At 41.9% G+C, this 24,556-nt stretch overlaps 1 protein-coding gene across 1 annotated transcript in view; it reads left to right on the top strand.

The window, feature by feature from the left end:
• Nucleotides 1–2,500: 2,500 nt before the first annotated feature.
• arsg (arylsulfatase G) overlaps nt 2,501–24,556 on the top strand; it is a 72,660-nt gene continuing 50,604 nt past the window's right edge. Inside the window, exons 1-3 of the mRNA XM_033044331.1 lie at nt 2,501–2,647; nt 8,862–9,155; nt 11,410–11,597. Coding sequence (XP_032900222.1) covers nt 8,935–9,155; nt 11,410–11,597 — 409 coding nt within the window. The 5' untranslated portion in view covers nt 2,501–2,647; nt 8,862–8,934. The remainder of the gene's footprint in view (nt 2,648–8,861; nt 9,156–11,409; nt 11,598–24,556) is intronic.

The raw sequence follows: 24,556 nt of genomic DNA, 5'->3' as shown, positions 1-24,556 counted from the left end.
ACAGATAAAGTTTCTCCTGCAGATTTAGTTCTCAATGCCAGACACTATATGTGCTGAATAAGATTTTCAAAAGCAGTTTAAAAATGAGCAAAAAAAGCAATTAAGTAGTTTAGCATGATTAGCAAATCCACATACCTCAGCAAATAATTCATCAGTTTCTGATGAGGTAATGGAAAGGGGTCCTAGCTAAAGGGCAGAGCAGTCGACTTTTAAATTTTATGAGGCAGTACTGTATAATGAGTTTGTTGAGAGGGACAGATTTTTTCCGTAGTCAGTTCAGTAACGTGACAGATGCTAGACTGACCACTGTCTAATCTTGTCTGTCATCTCCACCAACTTAGCTTCTAAATGGTGAAAATAAATGGTGCCACAGTAAATTAAATGTCGACGGGGTCAAGGACACCTCAAAACAGAAACATTGCTTGATCTACTTGTATCTCACACCTTATTATTTCTCATCATAATGAGCCTCAGAATTCCCACGGTGTTTTGCTCTGCTTTTGAGGTTCATTATAATAAACAACTTTGAAGAGACTTCTCTGCTAGAAAATACTAAAACTGGTTTGATAAGAATAACAAGATCTCCAGGAACTAATTTATCACAAATGCATTGTGTTCTCAGAGGGAAATGGCACATGGTACATGGGCCAAAGGAGCAGGTCCGCAGGTATATGAAACTTCTGAATTACAAGTCAATGGGTGAGTGAATAGAAGGCAGGACACCAACCAACCAATCACAAATGCAATGTGTTTCCAGAGGGAAAGTACTGTTATGGCACATGGAACAAAAAAAGCAGATCCGCAGACATTTGAAACTTAAAAATCAGCTGGTAGGTGAATACAAATCAGGATATCAAGCAACCTGCCAATAACCATTACAATGCAAGAATATGTCTCTAGTAACCAAGGTCATTTACAGTCAAAACAGAATACCCTATCAAGAGCCAGGAATAAAGGAGTACAGAGTGGCAGTCACTGTCTGCTGGAAGGTGATTGTTGAATATGATATTTATTCATATCAATATTCATATGATATGAATGATTGATCCCATCCCACAGCATGCTATCCATTACAATCTTGGAATTCCCCAAATCTAGCAAAAGCCATCCATTAGAAGAAAAACAATAAGGCCTCTGAAGGATATGAAACCCTACGTGAGGCAGAAAATAACTTTTCATGCAAATTCATGATCTCATCACAAAAAAGAAGAGCATGTCATAGGATGTCTGATACACCATAACTGTGACCGTATTTACGAGAGAAGGGCGTCCACGCAGTCTATTATAGACAGCTTTCTCCCCTCTTCCTTCTAGCCACAGAGACAAGAGGCACAGTACATATTCCATCCATCAGGGGTTATAGTACTGCCCAGTAAATCCACTGAATTCACAATACAGCGCATGGTCTTTTTTGATTTCATGAAAGGCTCTGTCAACCAAGAAGAAATATGAGAATCCTTCTCAAATTGCAATGCCCTCGGAAATTTGTTCGCATTTCACATTTGCCACACAATGACGTGCAAAAGATTAAAGATGCTAGAAATTTGGGGTATAAACAGAACATGCATTGGTTTATTTTTGTCATGTGTACTGAGGCATTGTGAGAAATTCTGTTTTGTGTGCTATTTGGGCAAATTATGTTGTACATGAGTGCATCGGGTCATGCTATAGAAAAAATAAACATAGTGTAGAATATAGTGTAGGAAAGAACTGCAGATGCTGATTTAAATCGAAGGTAGACACAAAATGTAAATTGAAAGTAGACATAAAATGGTCAGAATATTATGTTGCACAGAGTCGCTTGCCCAGAGTTGGGGAATCGAGAATCAGAGGACATAGGTTTAAGGTCATAGGTTTAAGATTTAATAGGAACCTGAGGGATAACTTTTTTACACAAAGGGTGGTGTGTACATGAAAGGAGCTGCCGGAGGAGGTGTTGAGGCAGGTACTAACGCAACATTTAAGAAACATTTAGACAGGCACATGGATAGGACAGGTTTAGAGGGATATGGGCTAAACTCAGGCAGGTGGGACTGTGCAAGTTTCATCTGTGTGCAATATGGGTCTGTTTCCATGTTGTTAGACTTTATGAATGTGAGCAATGAAGGACATGCACAACCACCTCTGGTGGGTGGATCACATTTTTTTTGCATGAAAATGTACCTTGGACAGGTACATGGACAGGAAAGGTTTAGAGGGATATGGGCCAAACATAGGCAGGTGAGACCAACGTAGATGGACACATGGGTGGTTTGGGTAAATTGGACTGAAGGGCTTGTTTCCGTGTTGTATGACACAAGACTCCTGGAACAAGCACTCTTCCCTGAGCTCTGTTGTGGCAGGAATCTTCAAAAAGGAATTAAAATGTTTCAAGGACATTGTTAAAATCTCCTTGAAAACATGTCCCCGTCTCATAGGAAACACCGAGACATGACCGGACAGAAGAGAGAAGAAGCATCTCGGCAGACACTGAACACCTTCTGTTTTTCTACAGCATGTCCACAAGTCTCGGTTTCTGCAGAGATATTTTCAACCATCTCATAACTTGACTGGAAGCAAGAATTCCTCGACTCCGGGCAACTATCCAAGAAGGAAAAGATCACAAACGTTGCTCTTCTTGATACCTATGAAAGACTTGGAGCTGGAGGTAGGGGATGTCATTTAAAGGTAACTGAAGAATATTTGCAAAAGAAAAGAAGCAATAATGACTAAATAAGGAGATTTTTTTGGTCCACTGAGACCATACCAGTTGTACATCTATACCCTCTCCCCAATAAAGTTTACATATTCTTATCCAGCTCACTTTAAAACACTACAATTGAATCTGCTTCTGTGATGTACTTTTCAGGTAGCCTTCTGTGTAATTTTGCACAGTTTTGAAGAAATATTTAATTGTGTTTTCAGTCAGGCATTGGAATGTCTGAGCTGAACTTCAACACTAGTTACTGTTTTCCTAGAACGTTTGGCTCCTTCAGTGATAGAGAATACATTACTAGCAAATAGTTTATGAGTAAGAGGCATTCCAAAAGAATGACATGCAATGGGAATGTTAAATTTGCAGAAAATAGTGTATGGAGATGTCATTGGAAGCATATGTCTGTAACTCCCATGGAAAAAAATCCACCCTACTTAGAAGGTTCTAGGCATTTCCCTTGTTCTAGATGGGTCATTGATTGTCCTCCTACCTCACCTCTAACATTTCTTCAGATTTCTCCTGGCATCCCTTTCATCATCTTTCTGCAGTTCTGTTCTCACCATCACTCTGTCACATCAAGAAACAGCTTTCCTCCCAAGAATTCATAAAGTAAGGGCCTAACACAACTCAACATTCATGTTAGTGATAGATTGTTGAAGGTCCTCCAGCAGGCCAATCCAAGGAGCCAGTCATAGGTTCAAATAGCACAGAAACAGGCCCTTCACCTCAATTCATCCTTGCTGACCGAGAATGGTCATTTTTTAAAATCTAACGAGAATGGTGTGAGGTATTTCCCTTCTAGTCTAGACATTTATATCTTTGGGAATGCAAGTTTCAATTCTCCATTTGTTCACACATCCTAAAACCTGCAACCCCAATAAATAGCTAATGTCATCACGGGTGCTCCTTTTATAAACTTGGGTTAAGCATGTCAAATATTTTAATATTTATTTTGACTTTATTGATGAACATTTCAGCTCCAATTAATTGGGTGCCACTGTGGCGCAGCTCATACAGTTGTTGCGTCATAATGCCAGAGGCCTAGGTTCAAGAAGTACAAACATTGTTAACAAATGGGTCAATGCCAATGTTGAATTATTTTGTATTTACCATTAAAAGAGTTAACAGGTTTAAAATCCATCATGCTCTTCACAATGAATGAATGAATGTTTATTGGCCAAGTATGTACACATACAAGGAATTTGCCTTGGTGCTCCGCTCGCAAGTAACAACACGAAATAGTAACAATTAAGAATGACACATAGAACATGAAACATCTATATAATTAAAAGTCTCATCTTGACCACTTACTGTCTGTGCTGTACATTGATTTTTTTTTAAAACACTATCGCTATGATTTTTGGCCATCTTACTCACAGTCCTCCTCCGCTGAGCAGGCCCTGAGGATTTTTCGCATCGATGAAAAAAAAAAAAAGTTATGGGTGTTTAAAAAACCTTGTGATCCTCTCGCCTGTCAATCACCGCGATGAAGCACCTTCCGGGGGGGGGGGGGGGGGGGGGGCAGGACTATAAAACCCCGGATGCCTGTACATGACTCAGTCACTCTGCAAGATCGCGAGGGAGAGGCCACGACTCTCAATCTAAGCTGTGAATCAACTGAACTGTGAGTCTGCAATGTACTTGCAATAAATGATTTCTTAACCCTTAATGAAAATGAAATTAGCTGTTTGGTCTGCCATGGGCTTGAAACTGCAATGGCAATGGATATGAAATGAAAATGCAATGAACTGTTTGGCTTGGGCTGCCCTGTGCTTGAAACTGAAATGGCAATGGAAATGAAATGAAAATGCAATGAGCTGTTTGGCTTGGCCTGCCCTGTGCTTGAAACTGCAATGGCAATGGAAATAAAATGAAAATGCAATGAACTGTTTGGTTTGGTCTCCCATGTGCTTGAAACTACAATGGTAATGGAAATGAAATGAAAATGCAATGAGCTGTTTGGCTTGGCCTGCCCTGTGCTTGAAACTGCAATGGCAATGGAAGTGAAGTGAAAATGCATTCAGCTGTTTGGCCTGCCCTGTGCTTGAAACTGCAATGGCAAAGGGAGTGAAATGTAAATGCAAACAGCTGTTTGGCCTGCCCTGTGCTTGAAACTGCAATGGCAATGGAAATGAAATGAAAACGCAATCAGCTGTTTGGCTTGGCCTGCCCTGTGCTTGAAACTGCAATGGCAATGGAAATGAAATGTAAACGCAATCAGCTGTTTGGCTTGGCCTGCCCTGTGATTGAAACTGCAATGGCAATGGAAGTGAAATGAAAACGCAATCAGCTGTTTGGCCCGCCCTGTGCTTGAAACTGCAGTGGCAATGAAAGTGAAATGAAAATACAATCAGCTGTTTGGCCTGCCCTGTGCTTGAAACTGCAATGGCAATGGAAGTGAAATGAAAATGCAATCAGTTGTTTGGCCTGCCTTGTGCTTGAAACTGCAATGGCAATAGAAGTGAAATGAAATTGGACCCACAATACCTCAACACTGGTCAAGAAGGCTCACCAGCGTCTCTTCTTCCTGAGGAGACTAAAGAAGGTCCATCTGTCTCCTCAGATCCTGGTGAACTTCTACCGCTGCACCATCGAGAGCATTCTTACCAACTGTATCACAGTATGGTATGGCAACTGCTCTGTCTCTGACCGGAAAGCACTGCAGAGGGTGGTGAAAACTGCCCAGCGCATCACCGGTTCCTCACTCCCCTCCATTGAGTCAGTCCAAAACAAGCGATGTCTGCGGAGGGCGCGCAGCATCGTCAAGGACTGCTCTCACCCCAGCCACAGTCTGTTTACCCTCCTCCCATCCGGGAGGTGCTACAGGTCTCTCCGTTGCCGGACCAGCAGGTCCAGGAACAGCTTCTTCCCTGCGGCTGTTACATTACTTAACTCTGCACCTTGGTGATTGCCAGTCACCCCTCACCCCCGGACACTCCTTCCCCCAGAAAAATTGTACTACTACTACTGTATATATATTTATTGCTCATTATTCTATGTTCGCTCTTCTGGGGAGATGCTAACTGCATTTCGTTGTCTCTGTACTGTACACTGCACAATGACAATAAAGATTGAATCTGAATCTGAATCTGAATCTGATGAAAATGCAATCAGCTGTTTGGCCTGCCCTGTGCTTGAAACTGCAATGGCAATAGAAGTGAAATGAAAATGCAATCAGCTGTTTGGCCTGCCATGTGCTTGAAATTGAAATGGAAATGAAATTAAATGAGTTGTTTGGCGTGCTTGAAACCACTAATTTCGTCCCACAAGGCCCCTATTAGCCGAGAACCCAGTCCTTTTTGCCCAAAATGCCCGTATTATTCCAGGATAATCTTGGCCCAAAAGGCCCATGCCAGCCCAGGAAAAGTCCAGAAAAAGTGCCTTTCACTGAGATTTCACTCTTTAAAGAAAAATAGACCATTTGGCCCATCAGGCATGTACTAGCCTAGGAGGAGTCCCTTCGGCCCATCAGTAAGTATTCCCCCTGCAAGTATTAAACCTCACCCCAGTATTTTTCTCCATTGGCTCCCTGTGAGATCCAGGCCAGGATAGACTTTCCTCCTTCATTGCTGTGATCTGCAGAAAAATATGAAAAATGTCTAAAATTGATTCTCCACCCTCTCCCCTTTCTCTCTCTCTCTCTCTCTCACAGAGTCTCTCACCTGTTTTGGGCAGAATTTCTGGCAGTTTCTGAGCTGCCAGCCCACAGGCCTGAGTGACTGAGCTGCCAGCCCACCAGGCCTGAGTGATTGAGCTGCCAGCCCACCAGGCCTGAGTGACTGAGCTGCTAGCCCACCAGGCCTGAGTGACTGAGCTGCCACCCCACCAGGCCTGAGTGACTGAGCTGCCAGCTCAATAATCCATTCGGCCCACAATGTCCATACTAGCCCTCTGGAAACCGGTCCCTTCGGCCTACAACACCCATACTAGCGCTCCAGAAAGCCCCCCCCCTCCCTTCCCCCTGCCCACTGGCCACCAATATTGGAATTGGTGGAGAGGTGGAATATTGCATTGGGTGACCAGCCCTCCCATGTGAACATGGGACCCAACTGGTCCCACTTTAGTCTAGTTCAGGGACGGGGAAACTTTTCATGTTGGAAGGCCGCATTAAGTTAGCTGTAATCTAATAAGGCCGCATCCTAGAAACTACAATTAGACATAGGATTATTTCATTGAATCTTCTTTTACTCTTTGGTATTTTAAATTTAAAGATTAAAATTCATTTAAAGATTAAAATAAAAATAATAAAAGACGAACAAAAACATATTAATAAAAATAAAAGGATTTGTTCTACAAAATTTGGATTTATTCAAAAGGCCGCACTTAATGGCCTAGAAGGCCGCATGAGGCCTTAAGGCCGCAGGTTCCCCACCCCTGGTCTAGTTAATAATAAAACAAGGGAGAATCTAATCACCTGCACTTGACATTCAATACACACAGCATCACTGAACCTTGCACTATCTAACAGATGACAGTTACTATTGAACAGAAATGTACTGGACCAGCTACACAAGTACTGTGGATGCAAAAAGGACAGATCGGTGCTTCCTGTAAATTAATTAATAGCATGAGAGAAAAAATATCATTAAACAGAAATGAGGCCATAAATAAATTGCTGCATTTTTTCCACACGCCACACCATTTCTACACTTGTTTAAAAACCCTTTAACTAGCATATATGTACGACAAAATGACTTTTTATCTTTATTTCAACATCATAGGTATTTTAGCAGAACTTGACTAATATCTTGCTTAATTTATCTCAAAAACTCAATAATATTACAAACAGCATCTAGTGTGTGTAATGTAGTTTTATTTAAGTTACTAAAGGAGGTCAGATATCTGTAAGGATTGCTCCAATCATCTAAGAGCTTTGGTGAGGAAGTTGTAGCAATCCCAGAAAGATGATGTAAGTAGAATTATGTTTTTATGATTTTTAAACCATGAAATGAAATATAGAGAGAGGAACTGAAACATAACAAAGTCATAGATGGGTGATATTTTTGCTATTTTTGTAAAATCTGTTTTTTATATATTGATACATGGCCACAGACTAAATATACAGTATCGTATCAAAATGGCTGGAAGAATTATATCAGAAAGCATGACAGTTTATCGGAAAGAAAACATATTGCTAAAGGGCAGAGACACAGAGTGAGCTGATATGTGCTGAATGTATTTCTGTGAGATAAAAATAGTGGTAATTCTGGAAGTAGGAGAATTGAAAACAGTAAAGTGAAAATAATAAAATCCTCAAATGGATTCAAACATTGCACTTAGAAAAAGGACAAACAGACTTTTGCATCGGGAGGGATTAAATAGAAAATCAAGTGGGCTATCATTAGTTGGTGCAAGTCATTGTTAAACAAGAGTTGAAATATATATATAACCTTTGGGCAAGAAATTTAAAAGAATTTTGAAACCATGGAATTTTTGGAATGCTGATTAACCAGGATGTTAGCAGGCATTAGAGGATTTAGTTATGATCAAAAACTTGAACATGCACATGGGTAGAGCAGAGAAGGCTGAGAGGGAATGTTGAAAATATTGCAGAGAGATTTGAGATATTAAATAGTAAATTGCTATTTCAATGATTAGCAAATTGACATTAAGGAGGGTATAAATGTAGGATTAATTCCGAAAGTTAAATAAAGTGTGTTTTATACTTGCTGCCGAAGGTTATCATAATATTGAATGCATTATACATCTGTTACCCCAAATCTACTTCAGAATTTTACCATCTGAAGCCTTTTTAAATTTCAATTGTACAAATCATACATTAATTCAATTTTTAATTCTCCCCATCACATCTCCCCGACAAGATAGGGACAATTTTCCATGGTCAAGTAACGCACAAACTGGCAGATCTTTGGGGTGTGGGAGGAAATCAGAGTACCCAGATAAAACCCAGGCAATCACAGGGAGAACATGCAAAGTTTGCACAAAAAGCATCTGAGGTCAAGATTAGGCCTATTTCTCTGGAGCTATGAGGCTGCAGCTCCACTAGCCCTGTCATTGTACTGTGCGGTACTTAGCTAGCTTCAGTTTTTGCCCAGTATTGAAACAATGCACTGAATGGGCTCCCTGATCCAAAAAACTCTTTATTGAAAATATAATAATTTTGACTAATTTGAAATCTAACATCAGAATTATTTTGTTATTGCAGTAAAAGCAACATGACTCTGGCTTAATGGCTGAGAAGCTTTGGCAATATCAGGAAAAAGCATTGACCAAGGGAAATGGAAGCTTTCTTCTTCATGATCATCATCACTGCAGCACTCATCAGTGGATTCATTTATTGTAACATTGGCTTCTATGAGGCTCAAGTTGACAGCCATGTAGGAAAGCCCAACTTCATCATAATTTTAGCTGATGACATCGGATGGGGAGATCTTGGTGCAAACTGGCCACTGACTAAAGAAACACCAAATCTGGACAAGATGGTTCAGGGTGGAATGAGGTATGGATGTTGGGGAAGGGAAGATGGAAGGGGGGAAAGAAAGGATGTGAGAGTTGAGAAGATGTTGGAAGGAGGATGTTGGGTTGCCAACAATCCCATATTTTAAAGGATGCCTCGTGAGAAATTCAGCTTAAATCATTCTGTTCCTCATATAAATGTTCCAATCCAATACTATACTTAATAGGATTGAATTTCTTGCTGGTCCCGAATAGTTGGGTGACTGTAGGACAAGGAAAATCCAGGTGTAACCCAACTGTTGATAGCTCAGGATTTTGTGATCAATGAAAAATGCTGTCAGCTCATTGCTGAATTCAGCATTAAATACAACCTATCCTTGAACAACCGTCCCAGGTCTACTTCTGGGTTTCACAGAAACCCAATGTCAATCAAGCCCCATCCAAATGAGCAGTGCGGGAGCCCACTCTTACTGTACCCTTTCCAAAACATCATTCCACAGTAGGCTCTTACAGTTTGGCTTTCTTCCCAACCAATTGTTCAAGCGCTTTTGATTGCAACATGCGCCTTAATTTAGTTCAACAAAGAAACTGACAAGTTACTAAAGAACCTACACTAACCACTTTACAGTGGCCGAACAATTTGCTACTCACGGCAAACAACACCCTCAAATGCACTGCCCACAATTCATCCCTGAAGTACAATGCTGACAAATTGAGGGTTCTCTCACCTTACTGTTAGGTAAGGAGTTAGGTAATGAGTTGCAGGATTTAAACTTTGTGATGATGAATAAATGGTGAAATGTGGTGGAGTCAGATCCAATCACTACTTTTTAGACAGCCACTAAAATAACTAAAGCATATAAGTAAATAGACCTAATGCTGGCAAATGGGATTAGTGTAGGTGGGCAAAAAGGTCCGGATGGATATGATACGACTGTGAATGTATATGATGCAGCCAAGAATATCCTTGGGGGATAACAGAGATAACAGGAAAATGACCTCTTACAAGTGACTCTCTGGCTAGGACGTAAATGAAACCAGGGTCTAACCTCACCCAGCTGGATGCAAGTACAATGCCTGAAATTTTAGAAGCGTTTGTGCTTCCACAACAATTACTGAATAAGCAAATAGATGAATCCTTCAAATTGTGTACTCCCCTGCTTTGCCTTGGTGCCATTATGAAACATAGAAACATAGAAAATAGGTGATGAAGTAGGCCATTTGGTCCTTCGAGCCAACAACGCCATTCATTATGATCATGGTTGATCATCCAAAATCAGTACCCCGTTCCTGCTTTTTCCCCATATCCCTTGATTCCGTTAGCTCTTCTAACTCACTCTTGAAAACATCCAGTGAATTGGCCTCCACTGCCTTCTTTAGCAGAGAATTCCACAGATTCACAACTCTCTGGGTGAAAAAGATTTGTCCTCATCTCAGTACGAAATGGCCTACACCTTATTCTTAAACTGTGGCCCTTGGTTTTGGACTCCCCCAACATGGGAAACATTTTTCCTGCATCTAACCTGTCCCCTTAAGAATTTTATATGTTTCTATGTTGAGATAGGATTTCTTAAAACCCATTCTTGTGATTGATTGACGTTGATTGAATGGCAAGTGATGGAGGCTGTTCTATTCCTACAGGAGTTGCCTATTTTTGTAGAGACACGCATCTACTCACAGTTCAGTCACAAAATGATTTGCATTTGTCTCCTTTTATGTTCAGCCACTTGGGGAATTGGCAGGATGACTACAAAGAATAACACTGGCTTTCTGGAACAACAACAAAGACTAGCAGCTGTGGAAATAGAGCAAAGAAGTGGTCGGGTTATTCTTTGCAACAAACATAATGTAACTTGAATCTGAACCATGCTTCTATGTCTAATGGAAGGCAGTGGCTGATGTGTGAATGAGTATCTCACACCACAATGATTATCATGTGTAGGAATGAATTGCAGATGCTGGTTTATACCGAAGGTAGACACAAAGTGCTGGAGTAACTCAGCAGGTCAGGCAGCATCCCTGGAGAAAAAGGATGGGTGATGTTTTGGGTTGAAACCCTTCTTCAGACCCTTCTTTAGATAGATTGACTATCTACAATGATTACAGCTCTGGATAACAAGTAAAATCACCGCTACTTTGAATAGAAAGTAAGGGAAGTAGTAATTCCAGTACTTTGTGTGGGCTGTTCTTTTACTTTCCATCTGAACGATCCTCCAGCTATTTAGAAGAACAAGATTTTGCTTTATGAGAGGATATTTGTAATAATATTCTAATTTCGCTTTTCTTTTCTATTTCAGATTTAAGGACTTCCATGCAGCTGCCTCTACTTGTTCCCCGTCTCGTGCTTCACTGTTGACCGGGCGTCTGGGTTTACGGAATGGCGTCACCCACAACTTTGCTGTAACCTCAGTTGCTGGCTTACCGCTAAATGAAACTACATTGGCTGACGTTCTGAAGGAATCCAATTATTCTACAGCAGTCATTGGTATTTATAGTTTTGTTCTTGTTTCTCCAATCCTGCTATTTCTTGGTCCATTTATGAACGGCATTATTGTAGGATATAACATTTTGTGCACAATTAGAAGCACAGATAAAAAGAGACATGTGCATTCATATAAAGCAGATTCATTTTCACCTTAAATTTGTAATGTTACTCTGATTTTTATGAAATTGCAGGTAAATGAAGAACTAGTTGGCTTGCTGCATTTACGTTTCAAAAAAAAAAAATCTTAGTTCATTAGTTCAACATTTGAGGCTTAAGAATTGGTCAGTTTAATAACAGGCTAATTACTATGTTATGTAATTGCTACTCCTCACAATTAACAATTGTATCCACATTTTCCTTCCCCAGGGAGTATGAAGGATTAATTGCAATTACTTCTTGACACTGAGCGCCTGTACCATGCAACTGCAAACATATTGCTATAATGAATGAGAAAATGCCCATAACCTATGTACATTATAAAGTGCAATTCCATGCCATCTTTCAGTTCCTAATGATGTACTCCTTACTTCTTTTCGCAACAGTCAACTAAATGCAGTTTCATGTCTATTATAATATTATTTTATCAATAGCAACATTGATTTCAATTTGGAAATTTGGAAATTTGCCTAAATTTCTAGCACTGGTCTTTCTTTGGTGAATAAAGAATGGCACAGTTATGTATCATATAAATCCAGCAGTATTTCCGAATGATACAAAAAGGTGCAGTTAGGATTGCCTTCCAAGCCTTCTCACAAGTGCCAAATGAGTAGCACTTTAAATTTACTCATGTGATTTTATCAGGAATATTGACAGTGTAACGATATAGATTGGGTAATCTCCAGAACCAGGCATAGAAATTGTATTCTGGCAATAACCCACACCTTGTACATGCAGTCTGAAGAAGGGTTTCGGCCCGAAACGTCGCCTATTTCCTTCGCTCCATAGATGCTGCTGCACCCGCTGAGTTTCCCCAGCAATTTTGTGTACCTTGTACATGCAATTTAGTTTTAGGTTTATTGTTGTCATGTTGTAATGGAATCACAGACCTTCTGGCATGCAATCTTAGTTTGCTGACAAGCAAGGTGAGCTTGCTACCATGCAAACTGAGGTCAGGAGTGCTAACACATGTATGATAATCATGTTCAAAGCTTGGAGGTTTCACAACAGTTAAGGATTCTATCCTCCAACAGCATTTGCCCAGGTATTGGCAGGGAGATCTCCATTAAGGATGCAATTACAATCTGTGAATGGTCTGACATAAGGACAGAGATGCGGTGGCACAGTGGCGCAGTGGTAGAGTTACTCCCATTACATTGCCAGAGACCTGGGTTCGATCCTGACTGAATGCTGTCTGTACGGAGTTTGCACGTTCTCCCAGTGACCACGTGGGTATTGACTCTTTAAAGAGAAATGGGGGAGTACAAATCTGGATGTTTTGAGAGTAATTTTTTGGGGGGACTGCGAGTTTGGAAGTGTGGTTGCAAATAAATTCTGTGTAACAATATTGTGGACATTATTTGAGGGAGTTTTACACTGAAAAAAACAGCTGCAGCAAACAAAAGGGCGCAGTTGCTAATCCTTTACATTGTTGTTAATTGGTTGGTGTCCTGCTAGTAACGTGTTCAGCCAAACAAGATTAAGAGAGGAGTTAACCGGAGCGCTATAATCCAGATTAAATCTGTAGGATCACATCAGCATTGCATTTTCATTAATGTTAAAAACAGATTGTAATAGATCTGGTGAATAAATGTAATTCCGGAACCAACTGTGCACCTATGCTGGCCAGAATGTTAATGTTATGCCTGATGTGCTTTAACCTCCTTCATGCTACAAAGAAAATAATATCATCCCTTCACTGATTGCTTATTGTTCCTTAGGGTATAGTGTATTTTTTGACTCCACACCGAACCGTAGGAATAAAAGTCAGCCTTTCGTGGTCATGGAGATAAATTTCCCAACAGGTGCTTAGGCAGTGAGAAATGTTATGAATTGACCACATGTGCCTGACACGTGCAAAAATACTTCTACTTTCCATGAATTTCATAAACGTTTATAGTCCCCCTCAACCTACCCATGTTTTACTATGACTCTGGCTGTAAAATATAAGAAGCCATGTAATAACATCCAAAGTCCACAGATTTGTTCTATTGGATCATACAGTAAATGATCCCGATTGTGCAAACTGCTTTAAGAACATGAAATTGGCTCAAATTTCTCCTCAAGTCTTTAGCAAAAATGTTGCTCTCAGATCTGAACAGTATTACAGCATTTTCTATTTGGCGGTAACTAAGAAACCAATGTAAGTTTATCTTTGTCTGCAAGGGTATGGATTTCTAGTTATGTCCAGCGTTGTCTCATAATTTGATATTTAGTGAGGCCTGAGTGATTTGAATATGAGTGTAAAAATGACGATACTCTCCTTGCAAATAGGAATAACCCAGCTGTTCAAAATGCAAGATGGAATAAACCGTGAACTGTCTGTACCAGTTGTCAAATGAAGCAAATTTGGAATGTTTGTCACTTTGCTGGGTGAGAAAATATAAATATAACTTGCTTCAGAGGGTAAGAAATTAAGTGATTTAATCATTTGATCACAATCATGAGTTCAATGTACTCTAATAGTTTCAATAAAAATAAATATATAAAGGGATGATTTTTCAATCTAACTGAGAAATAAGACACGTACCTTAAATAATTCTTATACATTTACACTGCACACTGATAGAGTGAAATCTTTCAACTTCTCTAACCCAGAAACTGTAATTAATGGAAGTACCCAGCCTGGGTTCAGTGGGGATCCGATAATAGAATAAACCCAGATTGACTTTGGTTCCTTCTAGATCCACATGACTCCAGATGAGAACTTCTCAGTTGCTATTTTGACTGAACTACCATCCTTGCTCCACGATATGAATTTTAGGAATCCGGTCTCATGACTTTCAGAATAAAAAGAAACACCACACAGCACATTATAGCACAGGACCAACGCACAAAGTGGTTAATTATTTATCAAGTGATTGTTTAAATAAAATAATAAAATAAAACTTAATGTCTCCAAAGCACTAATTGCTTTCACTCTTTGTTTGTATTGGTCTGATATAAGAACTGACATGTGGAGAGATGTCTTCACTTAGAGGGGGGTGAACCAACAGAATTCCCCAAAGATCTGCAGAGGCCAAAAGGCTGAAGATTGAAAAAAAAGACAAAGCTGAAAGTGGTTGATAAATACCTAACTACAAGAGGCATCAAGAGATACGGGAACAGAAATATGGAATTGAGACAGATTATCATATTGAATGATGGATCTTAGTTGAAAAGCTGCATGGCCCACTTTTGCTATTTTCTGTGTTTCCATGTTTGTGTTGCAGCTTAGTAATGCATGGTACTAACATTCTGGTGATAACTTTACTGTTGACTGCGGTAGATAAGGGGTTAAACATGTTTTGAATTGCATTACACACTGTTGCCTTTTTTAGATTGCATGCATATCTCTGCCACTCATTAAAATATTCGGATGTGGTTACCACCATGCAGTTGGGAGCCAAATATAGTTAGATATAGTCGGCCTGCCAGAGATCGCACAAACTGGGAAATTCAATAGCCAATTGGGATATCTAAACAAATGATGCAAAGTCCTGCAGTAACTCAGCAGGTCAAGCAGCATCCCTGGAGAATATAGATAGGTGACATTGCAAGTCGGGACCCTTACTTCTGACTGATTGTAGCGGGGGGAGAAAGCTGGAAGAAAGGTGGGGCAGGACAAAGCCTGGCAAGTGATATGTGAACACAGATGAGGAGCACAGATGATTGGACAAAGACCAGATATGGAAGGACAAAAGGCTATGAGATAAGGAGAAAAGAGGCATGCTATGTGAAGCCATTGGAAGGGATGTGGTTGGGAGGAAACGGAGAAGGGGAAAATGGGGAGTATTATGGAAGAAATAGTTGTGCATTCAGGTGGGGCACAGGGAAGAGAGAGGGAGTCTACATTTGGTCACTGATGTAAAGGAGGCTACATCAGGAACACCAAATGCAGTAGATGAGGTTAGAGTAGGTGCAGGTGAACCTCTGGCTCACCTGGAAGGACTGCTGAGGTCTCTAGGTAGATGTGAGGAAGGAGGTGAGACAGGTGTGTTATATCTGCGATTGCTGGGGAAAGTACCTGCTGGAGGAGATGGTGTGGGTGGGAAGGGATGAGTGAACCAAGGAGTTGCAGAGGGAGCGATTTTGCAGAAGCAGATAGGGGTGGGGATGGGATGATGTGGGATCACTAGTGGTGATGGTTTCAGTAGCATCAAAAAGGTATGTGCTTTGTAACAACATTTTTGCAAGGCTGCATCCAGACCAAGGATAAAGATCAGTCCCAGGACTATCTCCCTGGTGTCGTAGGTTGCAAATTATGCCTTCAGTAGACGATCCAGATGAATGCTTCAATGGGAATTCTACAAAAGGAGAAAGATTTGTATGTCCCTTGAAACATTTGATGGGTTTGTTGGATTCTAGGAAACCTGAGAAAATTGTCATGGGCTTCAACATAATTTTAAATATTTTCTGCAGAGCTTGGCTGTCTCCATTCTAGGACTGAAGTAGTAGTAGTGGTATATCCTGTTGACATACTTTTGAATGCAGGATCAATTACTAAGATTGCCTGTTCTATTTCAGCAGAATCAAATGCCACCAAAAGTAATTGTGTTCATTTGAGACTTAGGGTCATACAGCATTGGAAATGGGCCCTGAGGCCTAACTCTTCCGTGCCAACCATTCTCCTGATCTAAGTGCTCCTCTTATTCCTTCTCCTCAGCAGGTCATATGATAGAGAATGACCAGATCTGCACTCTTAAGAATATGACCTTGTGCAGTAAACATTTGAATTCCATTAATCTTTTTTACCTTCTCAGCTGAACACAATGGAGCACCCTCTAGGGTAGACAAGGTAGACAATAATAATTAATTCAGCATAATAGTGTTCTGCCTGCTTCCCCCTCCCATGCATGGGTTGTGCAGTGCTGTCACGGGTCATGCCATCAAAAGAAAGCTAACGGCTGCCCCTTGTCTTGTCATTGTGGTAGCTTGCATGACTGAATTCATGATTGATGCACAGCATTACAGACCATTTGTATGTTGCAGGAACTGCAGTGTATCTTAGAATTGATATGAAACAACTGTAAATTGACATGCAGGCTTGTACCATTACAAATCTGTGCAATCCTTGGGAAACTGTGTGCGTGATCCACTTGCTGCTCTTTCTAAGAGGAAAACAACTTTAACAACTATTTTTATGTAGGGAGGATCCGCGATCCAGCTAATGCCACAGCAGTAGGCAAACTGCATGATTTTTCCATCCACGGAGTTCATACAAGTTCATCCCTCTTCTTGTCATCAGGAATTAAGTGACCACCCCTCTGCTAACTATGCCTATGATTCCTGAATGGATTTCCACTGGTTGTTGGTGATTTCAGATATTAATGTGATTTGCTGAAATCAGTAGGGAGTTGCATGGCGGATGCTGAACAATTTTCTTCTCAAGTATCAGGCAAAAAAGTTGATCGCAGATCTGGAAGGTGTTATGATATTTCCTATTTAATCTTGGCTTTATCTAAGAGGCAAAAGTAAGTATATCTTAATCTGGGAGGAGTAGATATTGATTCCAAGTTATGACCAGAGTTGTCTTATAGTTTGTTATTTTGTGAGCCCTGAGTGATTTGAATACCATGTAAAAATGATATCTCAGTGTAATCTCACCTGACTGCCTGTGACTCTGGTCTAAGGACCAATAAACAACCCAATAACATCACAATGCCAAGCTTCTGATGGATTCATTTTCAGTAAACCTGGCACCAGTCAGGAGCATATAACGCTGTGTGTTACCTAGCTTCTTGATTTAGCAAACCTGGAAAGTTTATTTTGATGGTTCTGGTGAATTTGTAAGATGTTGAAAAGAAAGTTGTTTGAGACTGCAGTCAAAATTCTCAAACCTTCTCGAATGCGGCGCAAACTCGATGCATCATGACAGAAGGGGGAGGAGTTGTACAGGTGGAGGTGGTTAGTGTGGCGGCACTCGGCCATTTCCGTGATGGGCAGCCAGGAGATGTGCCAATACTGTGAGATGTGGGAATTTGTCGACACCATTGATGTAGATGATCCCTACAGCTGCAGTAAGTGTTTGAGGCTAGCGGAACTCGAGCTCCGCATTGATGAGCTGGAGACCCAACTTCATACCCTGCGGAACATCAGGGAGGGGGAGTATTACCTGGATGTTTTGTGCCAGGGGATGGTCACACCGACCAGTTTAACTAATTCAGTAGTTAGTGAGCAAGGAAAGGAAGGTGTGGCCATAAGCGAGGCAGGTAGGGGGAACCAGGAGGAGATGCGGCAGGAGCCACAGCCCTTGTCCCTGACGAGCATGACCGAGGCTCTTACTCAATGTGAGGACGGGATCAGGGGCTGTGGGAGGGATGAGCAACCTGGCTGCAGCACCGTGGATCAGGGGGCCATTCAAGAGGGGGGAGTTAGAAGAAATGCCGTTGTGATAGGGGATAGTATTATTCGGGGGGTAGATAAGGTTCTCTGCGGCCAGCAGAACATGTCCCGAAGGCTGTGTTGCCTACCCGGTGCTAGGGTTAAGGATATCTCTGCGGTGCTGGAGAGAAATTTGCAGAGGGAGGGGGAGGATCCAGTGGTCGTGGTCCATGTGGGGACCAATGACATAGGAAGGACGAGGAAGGAGGATCTGCTGAAGGAGTTTGAGCAGTTAGGGAATAAATTAAAAAGCAGAACCTCGAGGGTACTGATCTCCGGATTGCTACCTGAGCCACGGGCCAAATCGGCGAGGGTACGTAAAATTAAAAAGCTGAATGCGTGGCTCAAAGACTGGTGTGGGAAAAATGAGTTTGGTTTCTTGGGCCACTGGCACCAGTACTGGGACAGGGGGGATCTGTTCTGTAAGGACGGACTTCACCTGAACGGTGCTGGGACTGGGGTCCTGGCAAATCATATAACTAGGGCAGTAGAGAGGTCTTTAAACTAAGTAGCGGGGGGGAGGTATCAAGGGGGGTAATAACGGCAGGGGTAGAGGAAATAGAGCAGGGTATCAGTGGGGAAGCGGAAAATCAAAATGTGACAGGAGGATCCAGAATGTGTGAAGATAAAGCTCTAGATGTAAAAGGGGCAAAAACGGAAAGGAAGGGTAGTAAAAATCATCTAAAAGTGCTTTATCTAAATGCACGGAGTATTCGAAATAAGATAAATGAATTAACGGTGCAATTAAGTATATATAGTTATGATATCGTGGCCATTACGGAGACATGGCTGCAAGGGGATCAGGACTGGGAGTTAAATATAGAGGGGTACTCGACAATTAGAAAAGATAGACAGGAAAGAAAGGGAGGAGGGGTGGCCCTTTTAATAAGGGAGGGAATAACGGCAATAGAGAGGAAGGATATTGCGTTGAAGGATCAGGATAGTGAAACAGCTTGGGTACAGATAGAGAATAACAAGGGGAAAAAAACACTAGTGGGTGTAATTTATAGACCTCCAAATAGCTGTGACGCTGTTAGTCAGAACATAAATCTGCAAATAGTTGACGCATGTAAAAAGGGAACTGCTGTAATCATGGGGGACTTCAATTTTCATATTAATTGGGCAAACCAAACTGGGCAGGGTAGACTAGAGGAAGAGTTTATAGAATGTATTAGAGACGGGTTCCTAGAACAGTATGTCGCAGAACCGACAAGGGGGGAGGCAATCTTGGATCTGGTCCTGTGTAATGAAGCAGGATTAATTAAAAATGTCATAGTTAGGGACTCGTTGGGAACAAGTGACCACAATATGGTCGAATTCCATATTCAAATAGAAGGGGAGCAGGTTGAAACTCAGGCTAGGGTGCTTAGTCTAAATAAGGGGGATTATGAAGGTATGAGGACTGAGCTGATCAAAGTTGACTGGGATAGCAGACTCAAGAATAAGACGGTACATGAGCAGTGGTGTACGTTTAAGGATCTACTGTATAACCTTCAAGAAAAATTTATTCCTATGAAGAAAAAAAGGGGTAAGGGTAAGAACAGTCAGCCATGGCTCAGTAAAACTATAAAGGATAGTATTCGGCTGAAGGCAAGGGCATATAAGGTAGCCAGAGATAGTGGGAGGGCAGAGGATTGGGAAGCATTTAAAGGTCAGCAAAAAATAACTAAGAGATTAATTAAGACGGGGAAAATAGACTATGAAAGGAATTTAGCGAACAACATAAAAACTAATAGTAAGAGTTTTTATAGCTATATAAAAAGAAAAAGGGTGGCTAAGGTGAACGTTGGTCCATTGGAGGGTGAGACTGGAGAGTTGTTGGTGGGGAACATGGAAATGGCAAAGGCATTAAACGAGTATTTTTTATCAGTCTTCACCATAGAAGACACAAAAAATATTCCAACGCTGGATAAACAGGGGGCGGTAGGAATGGAGGAGCTAAATACTATTAAGATCAACAAGGAGGTGGTATTAGGGAAATTAATGAGACTGAAGGAGGATAAATCCCCTGGGCCTGATGGATTACATCCAAGGGTCTTGAGGGAGATAGCGGTGGGGATTGTGGATGCATTGGTGATAATTTTCCAAAACTCCCTGGAGGCAGGAACGGTCCCAGTGGATTGGAAAATGGCCAATGTAACACCTATATTTAAAAAAGGAAGTAAACAGAAGGCGAGTAACTATAGACCGGTTAGTCTAACATCGGTGGTGGGTAAAATGTTAGAGACAATTATTAAAGAAACACTAACGGGGCACTTGGATAAACATGACTTCATCGGACAGAACCAGCATGGTTTTGTGAAAGGGAAGTCCTGTTTAACGAATCTGCTCGAATTCTTTGAGGAAGTAACAACCCGGGTGGATAAAGGGGAACCGGTGGATGTGGTATACTTGGACTTCCAAAAGGCTTTTGACAAGGTGCCACATAAGAGACTATTGCTAAAAATAAAAAATTATGGGATTGGGGGTAATATATTAGCATGGGTAGAGGATTGGCTAACAAATAGGAAGCAGAGAGTGGGGATAAATGGTTCATACTCGGGATGGCAACCGGTAACTAGCGGGGTTCCGCAAGGGTCGGTGCTGGGACCCCAGTTGTTCACAATTTATATAAATGATTTGGAGGAGGGAACCAAGTGTAATATATCAAAATTTGCGGATGATACAAAAATGGGAGGAAAAGTAGGGGATGAGGAGGATAGGAAGAGTCTGCAAAAGGATATAGATAAGCTAGGTGAGTGGGCAACAACTTGGCAGATGAAATTTAATACTAATAAATGTGAAGTCATTCACTTTGGGAAAAAAAATGATAGGGCAAGTTATTTTCTAAATGAGGAGGAGCTGCGTTGTAATGCAACGCAAAGGGATCTAGGGGTATTAGTACATGAATCACTAAAAGTTAGTATGCAGGTACAGCAAGCAATCAGGAAGGCCAATGGAGTTTTGGCCTTTATTGCTAGGGGGATTGAGTATAAAAACACGGAGGTCTTGCTGCAGCTGTACACAGTATTAGTGAGACCACATTTGGAATACTGTGTACAGTTCTGGGGTCCATACTTAAGAAAGGATGTACTAGCCCTGGAGGCAGTGCAGCGAAGGTTTACAAGATTAATTCCTGCAATGAGGGGATTGACATATGAGGAAAGGTTAAGTAGGCTGGAACTCTACTCTTTGGAGTTTAGAAGAATGAGAGGCGATCTCATTGAAACATATAAGATCGTGAGGGGCCTTGATCGGGTGGATGCACCGAGGATGTTCCCAATGATCGGGGAAACTAGAACTAGGGGACATAGTCGCAGAATAAGGGGGGGCTCTTTTAAAACTGAGATGAGGAAGAACTTCTTCACCCAGAGGGTGGTTAATTTATGGAATTCACTGCCCCAGGGAGCAGTGGAAGCAGAAACGTTAAATATATTTAAGTCTAAAATAGATGTTTTTTTAGCTGCCAAGGGGATAAGGGGCTACGGGGAGAGGGCAGGGATATGGACCTAGGTATGGTTAGTATAGTAAGACCTGAGTGATCTCCTGGACAAGTGTCGATCGCCTGGATTGGGGTCGGAGAGGAATTTCCCGGATTTTTTTCCCGAATTGGACCTGGGTTTTTATCCGTTTTTTTGCCTCCCCCAGGAGATCACGCGGTTCTTGGGGTGGAGAGGGGTGATAGCGGTATAAAGGGGAGGGTAGTGTCTTGTGTTCTGTGTCTTGTGTCTACTGTTTGTGGGTAAGTGTGTCTGTTTAGTGTTCAGCCATGAGCGAATGGCGGTGCGGGCTCGACGGACCTGGTGGTCTACTCTCGCACCTACTTTCTATGTTTCTATGTTTCTATCAGATGATGTTTTGCTCCCCATCAATTTTGCACAGTTGCAATTAACCTAATAACTGGAATAATGTTGGTTTGTTGTGACTGATGAAAGCCTCTCTTTTCAATGGCTGATTTTGTTTGGAAACTGCCCATTTCACACAGGGAAGAAGTACTGTAATTTCTGTAACTGCAAGTTCCTTTTTCAGTTTTGGTTATCAGATTCAAATACACCATAATTATTTCTATCTTATAAATATGTCCTGGGTCCTTTTCTCAAAAGCACAATAATGATCTGGAACCTGAATAATCTGCTTGTTGCAGAATCATTACTCCTGAGGATTATGTTTTAATTTTCCATAAATAAGGAATGGGATGGTGAAATCAGGCATTGAATGAAATGTATTTAGAATCTACAGTATTTTACCTTTTATGGATGAAGAAAGTTGATATGATATGATATGATTAGTTTTAATCTGCAATTTGAGAAGGAGAAGGTTAATTCGGAACTGTCAGTGATGCAGTTGAACAAAGGGGACTATGAAGGCATGAAAGAGGAGCTGGCCAAGGTAGCCTGGAAAGGGATCCTAGCCGGAATGACAGTGGAACAGCAATGGCAGGAATTTCTATGCATAATCCGGAAGATGCAGGATCATTTCATTCTATATTGGCTATATTGGTGACCCCAACGATCCAAAACGGTTATTTTGGATTTGAAAAATGCAAGCAGTCAACGCTCAACCCGAGGTTGCCACCGATCTGGCCCAGCAAAATGCTGTCGCTCTTAAATTGAATTGAATTGAATTGAATTGAATTCCTTTATTGTCATTCAGACCTTACGGTCTGAACGAAATTTCGTGCCTGCAGTCATACATACAATCATACAATAATAAACAACACTAAACACAAATTAACATCCACCACAGTGTATCCTCCAAGCACCTCCTCACTGTGGTGGAGGCAAAAATCTTAGGGCTGCAGTCTCTTCCCTCCTCTTCTCCCTCTGCGCTGAGGCGATTCCCCACCGGGCGATGGCACAAACAGTCCCGCGGCTCACCGAACCCCGCAAACGGGCCGGCTCAAACACCGCGGCCCGGGGTGGTCGAAGCTGCCGCCCTCCAGTCCAGCGGACGCAGCCGGGAGGGCGGCAGTTTTACAGAGGTCATTACCTAAAAACCTGCAGGTCGGGAAGATAGGCCTGCCCTCCAGTCCGACGGGAGCGCCATTCCACCCTCGGGATGGGCCGCTCCGACGGGAGCGCCACAGCCCCTCACGGGAGAGTCTCAGCCCCTCGCCAGGCCGCCCTCACGGGAGCGTCACAGCCCCTCACGGGAGCGCCGTTCCAGCCCCAAGCCGGGCCGCCCTCACGGGAGCGAGCCCAGGGTGAGTCCTGACTGGCTGCCTCCGGAGTCTCGAGGTCGCCAGCTCCGCCATTAGGCCTCAGCGCAGACGGAGGCAGAGAAGGGGGATACGACAAAAAAGTCGCATTCCCCCGAAGGGAGAGACAGCAAGCCACATAAACGCAGCCCCCACATAAACACAACCTAAAAACCAAAAACTTAACTAGACAAAACGAAAAAAAACAACACAAAAAAGTAAAGACAAATGGACTGCAGGCGAGCCGCAGCCGTTCACCAGCGCCGCAACTTCCGGATTGCCCGTGTACTGGGCATTGCAGCTCCAAGTGTGGTTTCAGCAGGCCGAGGCCCAGTTCCACATTCGCCGCATCACGGTCGATGACACCCGGTACTATTATGTGGTCAGCGCGCTGGAACAGGAGACGGCCGGTCGCCTGGTCCCTTACCTACGTGCGCCGCCAAGAAGTCATCACGTGGCTTAGGTGTGTGCCCTGTGATATGTATAGAACTTTGGGAGAACCCTCCCCAGTCACATGTGAGCTGTTCTTTGTTCAACTTAATAAAAATCACTTTGTTTAACGATATGTGTCTCGCTATAATAACATAGAACCCGTGTGAATGGGTGATCGATGGTCAGTGCGGACTTGGTGTGCCGAGTGGCCTGTTTCCATCTTGTGTTTTTTTAATCGATTCAATCAATCAAAGATGTTAGCGGAATACATATTTAGAAAAAAAACAAGTCCATAATCATGCAAGAAGTGGTCTGTAGTGTTTTGTTGCTAAGGTAGGATTAGAGTTGTGTGGGATGGTTCAAGAGCCTGATAGTTGCAGGCAAGTAGATGTTCCTGAACCCTAGTGGTGTGCAACAGTATCAACAATTTCATCATTTATTTTTTTAATGTTTTGAGATGCAGCATGGAAGCAGGCCCTTCGAACCCACCAACTTTACGCTGAACAGCAAGCACCTTCATTGCAGTATATAGCCCTATGACATGTCAGTGTTTTATTTAATATATGATAGGGCTATATAAATACAACTCCCTATTGTATTAATCATCACATTAATGGAATATTTTATCTTACTAAATATGAAATCACTGGAATAATGTTGCAATAAAAAAATCACTGATAACATCTTAGTAATGTTCATAGGGCATTGGACGTGGGGGTACAAATGCAAAAAAACATCTTTAGCAGAGAAATATCACAATTTTATTCAGTTAAACCATTTCATAGCTAGCATAATGGCACAGCTGATAGAGAACCTGCCTCACGGCTTCAGA

The sequence above is a fragment of the Amblyraja radiata genome, chromosome 26, assembly GCF_010909765.2.
Source record: "Amblyraja radiata isolate CabotCenter1 chromosome 26, sAmbRad1.1.pri, whole genome shotgun sequence".
Classification (NCBI taxonomy): domain Eukaryota; kingdom Metazoa; phylum Chordata; class Chondrichthyes; order Rajiformes; family Rajidae; genus Amblyraja; species Amblyraja radiata.
This window is presented reverse-complemented; position numbering and strand designations above follow the sequence as displayed.